Genomic DNA, 10,263 nt, shown 5'->3' on the forward strand with positions numbered 1-10,263 from the left:
GTTTTTTTTAAAAGATTAATCCCCCCCCCCCCCCCCCCCCCCCCCCCCCCCCCCCAAAAAAAATCTCCTTTATGTTAAGCATCACAAAATCATTTTACAAACAAGGGACTGTTTAAAGCAACACTTTAAGATTAGGAACAATTTACTGGGTTATGTGTTGGGAAAAGTGGCTTTTTATATAAAATAAAGGCAGGGCCATTTCTCCATCCTTTTTCCTGTTACACTTGCAATCAAAAAGGAAGCCGTGAGGATAGAACAGAAGAGCAAATAGACAGCCAAGGCTTGCAAAACCAATCTTGGTTTGCATTCGTTGTACCTTACAGTACACATGGCTCTTCTCACGTAGAGCAGAAATAACTTTGGACACTCAAGTCTGTAATATTTATTGTCTTCATTCCTGTGCATAGTTTTATGCTGCATTTATGCTCCTTGTAGTCTTAGGATAGCTGCTCAGGCCCTGGTGAACATTCAAAGGGTTGTCAAGACTCTTGCTCGTTGACTAGGGTGTGTGAAATGCATTGAATGCTGTGACCACTTTTTTCCCTTTACTGATGTAGCCTTGTGCTAAAATCTGCAAGCAAAATTTATCATAACATTCTGCACTAAAGTTTAGGATGTTTTACTGGGGCTGTATGTCAGGGTTTTTTCCCTGAGGCCATGGCTTAAAACAGGGTTGGGTAAAATATAGCTTATGGACCACATGTGGCCCACAGTTGCCCTCATGACACTCTGCACGGGGCCTGCCCCATCCGGTCCCACCGAGGCAGCCCGCGCCACGCTCCAGCCTGGGCCCCAACCAGCATGCACAGCTTCCAGTGGGGCTGTTCGTGGTTCTTGCCTCCAGCGGAAGATGCCTGTATGAAGCTTCCTTCCACACCTGCCCACCCAGAGTGGCACAGCAGGGGCAGGAGCAGGTCTGGAAGTGAATGGAGCAGAGCAACACTCATCCAGCTGCAGGTCTGGAAGTGAATGGAGCAGAGCAACACTCATCCAGCTGCAGGTCTGGAAGTGAAGGGAGCAGAGCAACACTCATCCAGCTGCAGGTCTGGAAGTGAAGGGAGCAGAGCAACACTCATCCAGCTGCAGGTCTGGAAGTGAAGGGAGCAGAGCAACACTCATCCAGCTGCAGCTACCGTAGAAACAGCCGGATTGTGGCTTGAGTGTGCAGCGTTTTTCAGAGTGAAGGTGACAGGAATTTTAAAAGATTTTATTTTTTGTTAATGTGGCCCTATACCCTTAAGTGTTTCTAAATGATTCCTTTCTGTACAACCCTAAAATGTTACGATGGTGAGCTAAATGCACTGAAATCTAAATTAGATGTTGTGATTGAGAACAAAAAAATATTTAGAGGTGAGCTCAGAGTAGTAAAATGAACACAGTTCTGAAAACTTTCATTTGGGCTTGTTTCCTTTAACTTCACTGGGCTTTGGATGGGGGGACCTTGGGTAATAGAAGTACCTATGGATCGTAAGACTAAAATACAGTGGTAGAGAGAACCAGTTTGAGACAGACCAGCCCAAGAGGAAGGTGGAGTTAGTTCAAAGCAGATGCATTTGAGGGATGTTACCCTGGAAACCTTTGATCAAGAGCTTTGAAAAAAAATTGAGGTCTCTAACAAGGGTGGATGCTCACTTCTCAAAACCAGGCCAGTTGTTTAAGTGCTGGAATGTGAACTTGGGCTTCTAACATCAAGCATCCATTTTAATAAAATCTTGGCTATGGAAAGGTTATTAGAATTTTAGGAGTGTATAATTATATGGAATTCGCCAAAAATATCATATTGTACAAATGTCGGTATACTGTATTATGTAGGAGGAATCTGTTATGAAGGTTATGCAGTTTCCTAATAGTTGCACATCATTACCCGAATAGAAGGGGTTTCTTAACAGTTTCTAAAATACAGATACTCTGTATGTAGTATAAAATGAAGTGTGTCTCCTGTTCGGTGGTCATACTCAGAATTAAATATAACGTAATCAATGGCTGCTACCCAAGGATGGTGGGACTGAGTGGTGAAACCCCGGTTCTGTTCCGTACAGATGCCATTAGCACTTCATATCACTGCGGTGCACCCTGAAGAATTGGGTTCCTCCTAGTGCCTCCATGATCTCTGTTGAAAACACATTTCATACGAGTTGGGATTCTGGCTAGGATTTTGTTTTTACATTTTTTTTTCCTTCACCAAAATGCTTTTCTTCCTTTGTATTTGTGCGCGGTTGTGCCTCTATTTACATTATATTGCTATGGTATGTAGGAGCTGTGTGTGTTGTGTATACAAGTGTGCATGAGTAAAATTCTTGGGGTCCACTTGGAAAGGACGCCACTATAAAAGGGAAATGATGTATCCCATGTATGTGATTATCATATTCATAAAAAACTCAGGAATGTTATCAGCTCCGGTATATAGTTCAACACATTTCATAACCAGCCCTTGTATAAGGATGTCTCTGAGCTCTGTCCATACCAATTCTGCCTCTGTTTCCATAGTAACTAATGTACTGAAAAGGTGAATGTGCTTGTGTCTGCCTTTTGGATAACCCAGGGACTTGTGATTCGCATGCTGTCATCCTAAATTCATTATCAGACTTGAAGATTGAATTTAATGGCTTATGTTTAAACCAGATCTAGAACATAATGGAGCATAGTGTGGTAATAAGTAAACCCGATAGGATAAAAGGGAAATTACTGCCTTTTCTGTCAACACTAAGAGTTGTTTTTTTAACCACTGAGAGAGCATTTTAACACCATTGTTGTTCACAGTGCAGCAAAGACCAAGAGAAGATGCATTAATGGAGTTAGCAATGAATGACTATGATTTTAATTCCGGCAAGAAGTTGCATTTGTTAGATTTAGAGATCCAGGAGGCATTTCTGTGTTTCATGGCCTCAATATTAAAGGGTTATAGGTCATACCTAAGGCCAATAACGCAAGCACCTTCTGAGACCGCCACAGACGCAAGTTCCCTCTTTGAACTGCAAGGTAAATGGTTATAATCTTGATTTTTTTTTTTTCTTTTAAAATCATAAACCAGTAACATGCATAAATTTTCTTTCCACGAAATGATAAATGAGAAAGTGTTGGTCTGTTGAATGATAACATTGACAATATTATGTAATGATAGCAGGGAAAATCATATAGCACCCAAACCATCTGGTGAAGCAGTACAGAAAAAGGAAAATGTGCTTACTTGACAGCTGAATTTTAACTAAGCAGTAATACAAGGCACTAATTTAAAAAAATGATAACAAATATCTTTAAAAATTAACTCCTTTCTTAGTACTGTTAAGAGTTAAGTTGTAACTATGATGGTTCAGTAATTGTGCAAGAGGCAAGGATTTCTTGAGGAAGAATGTCTTGCATTTGCAGACTTGCCTAACTATATCCCAACTACAGAACTAGACCATAACAGATATCACCCTAAGAAACGCTTGCCTCTCCTGTTGTTAGTGGAATTTCCTTTTGTTAGTAGTATTCTTTTCTAAGTTTGGTTTATTTTACAGGATTCTTAAAAAGTCGAGATCGGTCGCATCAGAAGTTCTACACATTGATGACCAAAACCCAGATGTTCATTCGCTTCATTGAAGAGTGTTCTTTTGTCAGCGATAAGGATGCAAGTCTCGCATTTTTTGATGATTGCGTAGCTAAAGTAAGTGCGTCTGTGGGAAGGGGAAGTGGGGTCTTCATTTAGCTGTCGCAGTTGTTCCCTTCCACTGGCACTGTACATGATGTTACGTGACTGATGTGTAATTGTAGTCAATTTGCTGTCACTTCATTAAAACCTACTTCTGTTTTTGCTTTTTTTATTTTTTCCTGTTTCAATTTTGTTTTGTTCTGACCCATGTGCTGTCAGGTCACTTTGCTCTTGTGGAAGCAGAAATTAGACAGAGAGACCAGATAGTGAAAAGTCTGTGTGTAATGCTCTGTGCTTGCTCGCAGGTTGAGATGGGCACAGGCACATATTTGTCTCGTGAAGATTTTAGCCTGCATTAAGAAATAAAATATTCCAAACTTAAGTTCCTCCGTTCCTCCTCCAGTTCTTGAGGACAATGCCATACTTAAATACCTCTGGGCATTCAGGCTTTATAGAGTGCCTGATATTTTATATCGTAGTTTGGAGAGGAATATGAGTGATATACTGATACAACTAAGTTAGTTCATTTTTTTTTTAAATATAGCGAACATATGACATCAGTTGATTGTTGCTTTAAGTTGAATTTTTATTGCTTCCAACTCAGTGCTCAACACTTGACTCTTTCTAATTTACACTTAACATATGTACTTAATTAGTTTCAGTACACATTCTCTCCAATAAGAAAACATTTACCTGTGTCTTTATTCCTTATTCTCATAGGTGCAGTTGTATAATTCCCATCAATGGAGCCTTGTGCTGTAGTTGCTTTAAATGTAATTTTATTATTAATGTTCTACTTTATAGCTGTGTATGAGCTGTGTACGTGTTGTGTATACAAGTGTGTGTGAGTAAAATTCTTGGAGTTCCCTTGGAAAGGACGCCACTATTAAATATCAAGGATATTTTGAGTGTCCAGGATTCTAAAGCTGGCAAAATTAATTCCTACAAGTTTTGTAAAACTTTTAGCAAGATCTTTGGATGGCTTTTTGTGAGCAGCATTAATTTAGTGCCATGCCTTCACACTGAATTTTACTTTATTTTCTTATTGCCAAGCTGTGTTTGTATCTGTAAAACACACAGAGGAAGAAAAGGTATTTCTGTTGAGAACTATATTTCTGCACATGGAAGGTCTGCATGAGCCTAAGTAGTTTTCCAGGCAGTGTACACCAATATTAGTTTTTGGGAGAACGTTGAAGTACTCTGCAGTATTGGAGCCCGTGGAGTTGGGCGATACTCCTGTCAGGATGCTGAAACTCTCACTCAAAAGTAGTTTTATATTGAGTAAATTTTGTTAGCATGCATTCTGCTAACAAAGTATAAGTGTGAATCCGTTCTTGTGCACAGGGTTGATGGTGCCTCAAATGGTGTATTTCTGCATTAGAGATTTCGAACAGGTAACACATAAGTTAACTTATGATCTAGTGCACTTGTAAAAGAAGATTTACAACGTTGGCTTGAGGCTGACTGAAAGTTGTACATCTTAGTTTCTGTGTTACAGTGTGTACTTGTTTAGGCAGATTATACTCCAAGAATACAGTTTGGTATTATTATTTGCCACTGTTGCAATGTAACATGAAAAAAGTCCTTATTATTACTGTAGGAAATACAAGACCCTACTTGTCATCTTGCTAGTAGTAGTTACCTGGAACGTTCTGTTCTGGGACATTGATGTATAAGTAATACATGCTGTTGTCTAGGATTTCCTGTAAAGTAGGTCACCTGCTGTTTGCTCCATGGGAATTAATGTTGAAGATTACTAAAACAGTTATTTGCAGGGGGGAAGGCACAGAAAATGCTAAATGAAGAATCAATACTCCAAAAAAAATACAAGAACAGACCTGACTTATAAGGTTGGGGAAATATTTTATTGATACATCAGAATGGTGGTGTAATGTTTTAAAATTTATTTGGCAGCTTTTAATACTTTATTCAGGGTATTGTCTGAAAGGTCCGTTTTTAATACTTGCCAAACCAAATTCACAATAAGCAAGAATTGTACACATAGATGGACCGTAACTAGATTTAATTACAACATTTATGTAAAATAGTTTTTCAGGATCCCTCGCCATTGAGCAGGGAAAAACATTCTCTGGCTGACTTGGAAACAAAGCCTGTGCCTCATGTTAAACTATTTATAAAAGGAAAATTGCAGACAGGCAAGAATGTACTCCGGTGACTAACACTGCTGAGCAGGACTTGCTGTAATTGCGGTGCAGACTAATTGTGTCCCTAACACTTAATAAGGTTTTTACTGAAAATGAGATTATGCTCTTTCATTTCATGGAATGATTTATGTGCCCACTGAATCCAGTGTCTAAGCTATAATTGTTATTTGTGTTTGGGAGTTTAACCCGTACTTCTGGAGGGATGCTTTTGTTGCAGCTGGCACTGTGTAGTCAGCCTATGTAGGCAAGAAGACTCAACTTTTATGAAAGAATTAGTACTGAGAGTCAAATCGGGAACTTGGTTATACTCCTCATCTTCCAGTGCTTCCTTCTCTGGGTGACCTTACTAAATTTGTTTCCCGCCTGCAAAACGGTGGCATAAAAGTAAGCTGTGTATAGTCCAAAATAATCCTTGAAATTATGGCTTTCATCTGAGGTTTTTCTGAAGCATACCCAAGTGGGCAGCTGTAAAGAAGCAAAAAGAAAGGTATGGGAGAATGTATTTCACACCAAGAATTTGCTCTTGCTTACGAACTGTTTCCCTCGGCAGAGATTTACTTACAGGAAGGAGTAGGATCCTCATGAGAGTATAAAGCTTCAAAAATGCCAAGGATCATGTGATAAGAAGCTTGACAGTTAATTTAGGTCACTGTCCTCTGTTCTTTCTGATTGGACATTTATATTGGCTTTGTGGTCACAATTGAAAATATACTTGAAAGGACCTGGGCAGGAAGGACAGATGCGGTTGTCTGAATACAATTGGATGGTAGCAGGCAACTTTTTTATGCCTGGTTTGTTTCTTAGATTGATATGCTCTCCTCCCCAAAGGAAGCTCAGAGTGACTTGCAATAATAACCAGATCAAGTATAGACAGATAAAAGTATTAAAACAAATAAATATGTAATAGAAACAAGCTCCTTAGGTAATGCCTCTCAAAATCCTGTTTGCTGAAGGCCTGCCCAAATTAAAAGGTCTTACAATGCTTCTGGAAGATGATCAGCCACCAAGTCCAGGCAAATCCCAATTACCTTTCAGAAAACCAGTTTTATGGTATGTTGGGTCTCGGACTGGTTTCAAACCGAACCGGGGGAGTGTCTCAAGCCCAACTGTAATATTTTGCACATACTATTTCCCCTGCCTGGCAGCAGTAGATGTTCTTTATAAATAACCTGTTTTGTAGCTGAGAGTATATGGTTAAATTTTCTCATAGTCTGGTTTTTCCAAAACATTCAGAAATACCTCAGACCAAGAAAATATAAATGATTTGTTTTAGTAGATCTTTGCTCAAATGTGTTACTGTAGTTTCTTTACATCTTTAGAAAGATTTCAGTGGTCAGGTAAAGTGTCATTTATTACTGCTTCTAAGGAGCCATATGTTCTAGCAGTTCTGCTGCTTATATTTGTTAATCCTCTCAATCTGTCTCATGCGGTATAATGCATAATTAAAAGCACCTCTGTGCCAAATAAGCTATGTTTATCAATTTTAAATGCCTTGAAAAGCCTTCTGAAACTACTTGGTTATATTTCTGCTGCACTAAAGAATGAAACTGTGAAGAATCAGACTTCTGTATTTGAATCTGCTGTTGATAAACTTCAAGGAATCAGCAGCATCAGCCTATAAGTTTCATAGACCTCTAGGTTAAATGTCACAGGGTTTTAATTTTATTTCCAGTTAAGCAAAGTGTTTTTCTTTCCATGGAAAAAATCTCTTTCTAATAAGCTTTTGAAAAAAACAGATACGACAGTCAGGGATGCTCTAGTATAAACAAAGTAAATACTGGGAAACCTGATTTTGCACCGTGTTGTATATTTGGAGTGGCACAACTTGAGGAATACAATTTACCCACGCAAAACAACCAGCATTTTGATTCGGGACGACTGGTTCTTATTTCAAAGGTTGCTGGTTCTAGTCCCTATTGGACCGACATTGGCCAGTCATTCCCAGCATGTGGCTGCAGTTCTTTGGCCTGTGTGAAATGACTTGAGAGTAACTTCTTATTGGTATGGTCGTTCTGATCACAATGTGCCCAGGTGCTCGGCACAGTCTAGAAAGACTCGGCTGGTACTAAATAGTAAAGACAAGGGCTGACTTGAGTTCCTAGTGGACATGGTTTCTGTTCTGTCTCCACATCCGTTCATTCCTTAGCTCCTTTGAAGCGGTGGTCCTTCTAGGTCAGGCCTCGCATAGCAGCTGTGTAAGACTCCCTGTGCTAACTATGTGGTACTTGGGTGCAGGAGTGGATAACTTTAGTCTGCAGAGTTGTCAGCTTGGCACTTTTAAACAGCACTACGTTCTTATTTTTTAAACTTACTTTCAAATACATTTAGCTTCTATCTTTCTAGGCGGTAGTGCAGTTTTATATATTTAAAAGACCTACAAAAATAAAACACCATCAACTGCTTCCAGTCCATGTTTATGCATGCAGTTCCTGTTTCTTTTTTTGGAGCTGTTAAGTGGGGGAAACAAGACTTTGACTGTTCCTATCAGATACATCCTGCTCTTTATTTCATGGCTGTCATTCAGAAGACTTTTCCTTTTAAAGGTTATTTCAGAAAATGCCGCAGTGACTACCCTGAAAGTACCACCAACCACTCTGTCTCAACTGGATCATGCGCCTTTGCAGTTGTTGGTGGTCTAGTGGTTAAAGTGGTTGTAAGACAGTAATGTTCACTCTTCCAAAAGAGAGCAAGATCACCCTTCAAATAATTGTGATAAATGTGAAGTAGATGTCAAGGTTTTTGAGCTACCTGCACCAGCTGCAAAAAATTTAGTGATTTCCATGTGTTAGGAAGGAGGTAGCCTTCCCATGGTCCCAGTTCATTGACATTAGAGAGATGTAAAGCTGTCAGCAAAAATAGCATTTTGGGGTCAGAAAGCCAGGCTTGCTTTTTTGCGGGGGGGTTCCCCCTTGCAAAGGAGATAGTGACAGAAGTTTCTCATTTGTCCAGTCAGCATCTCTTTCAAGATGGAGCTTACCACCCAGATGAAGTGAAAGCCTCCTTCCCCCGTGTCTGAGAGGCTTTGTGAATATGAATGTATGTTGGCAGTAGCTCAGCTTGCAACCCGAGGAGTTAAGAGGGAACTTTCAGAGGAGCCGAGGACCAGTCGCTCCCTTTTGAATTTAATGGGAGTTGGGGGTGATGAGCCATCCTTTCTTGAGCAGTGTTCATAGAGAAATACATAGTTCAAAGAAAAGAACATGTTCTCCTATGGATCCATGATATGGAATACATTTACTGACTAGAAGTTGAAGCTTACCCAGTTTAGATAGGTACTTAAATTCAACTGTCTTTGAGAACAGCCTGTAAAAAACCAATATATCCTCTTCAGAAAACTAAGGCACATCTATATACTTGTATGTATGATGATGCATTGTGGGTAATTCTACACTGCATTGGATTTTGTAATCTAAATAGATGCACAGAACTGAAAGTCAAAAGGGACCTCTGGAGATCATCTAGTCCCAGGGTGACCAACCTGGCACAGGTGGCATGGACAGCCTCTGTGTATGGCATGCAATAGATCAGGGAGAGAACAGAAAACAGAGCAGCAGATTGGGCAGGGGAAGGGGATCAGAGGGGTATTCAGTGGGTATGGGACTTGGCACCTGGCACAGCTTCCAAAAGGTTGGCCCACACTGATCTAGTCTACTGCTCAAGGCATGGCCCTGAACCAGCCAGGAGGCAGATGAGGAATCTTCTCTAGTCAGGTGCACCACTGGTCCATGGGCAAGTTGAGGGCATATGCCATAGCTTTAATCTCTCAGTGGCTTGTGTCAAAGATATTAATTTAATTTAAATGTTAGTGTTGGACCAATACAACTGTTCCAAGTGAAAAGTGATAACAGGGGAGCTGGCTTTAATAACCATCTGCAGTTATGCAGCTTCCAACACAACTGCTTCTGAGGCTTACAGATGGTTCAGACTGTATTACTCAGGAAATCTGAGCACTTAGCAAAGTTTTTCTGTTTTTTTTCCTCTTGTCTCCCTGGAGGAATAACTGCACTCTCTTGTGTTTCTGTGGCTCAAAAAATGGAAAGAAGAGTTCAGTAATATTGCTAGGCAGCCTTCTCTTCATTTGGGCTCAGGGGGGTGACAGTGGTTTTTGCATAACTGGATGTTAAACTTGATGATAACTGTTATATCCACTGGCAGTGGATATAGTTTTCCTAGACTTCAGGAAGGCTTCTGATACTGTCTCTCACCCCATTCTCATTAGGAAGCTGGGGGACTGGCGTAGACACCCATACAGTCCAGTGGGTTGCCAACTGGTTAGAGAGTCGCACCCAGAGGGTGGTAGTGGATGGGTCCTTCTCGACCTGGAAGGACGTGGGAAGTGGGGTCCCACAGGGCTCGGTCCTTGGGCCCGCCCTGTTCAACATCTTCATCAGTGATTTGGATGAGGGGGTGCAAAGCACCCTGTTCAAGTTTGCTGATGACACTAAGATGTGGGGGGATGTGGGCACA

General features: G+C 40.4%; 1 protein-coding gene across 3 annotated transcripts in view; it reads left to right on the forward strand.

Annotated features, from left to right (window-relative positions):
- DENND4A (DENN domain containing 4A) overlaps positions 1-10,263 on the forward strand; it is a 131,120-nt gene that overhangs the window by 59,909 nt on the left and 60,948 nt on the right. For all 3 annotated transcript variants that reach the window (XM_019503964.1, XM_019503966.1, XM_019503965.1), the window contains exons 13-14: positions 2,761-2,979; positions 3,501-3,646. In XM_019503964.1, the coding sequence (XP_019359509.1) occupies positions 2,761-2,979; positions 3,501-3,646 (365 nt within the window). The remainder of the gene's footprint in view (positions 1-2,760; positions 2,980-3,500; positions 3,647-10,263) is intronic.

This window comes from Gavialis gangeticus, unplaced genomic scaffold (genome assembly GCF_001723915.1).
Source record: "Gavialis gangeticus isolate Ggan-Ray unplaced genomic scaffold, GavGan_comp1, whole genome shotgun sequence".
NCBI lineage: Eukaryota > Metazoa > Chordata > Crocodylia > Gavialidae > Gavialis > Gavialis gangeticus.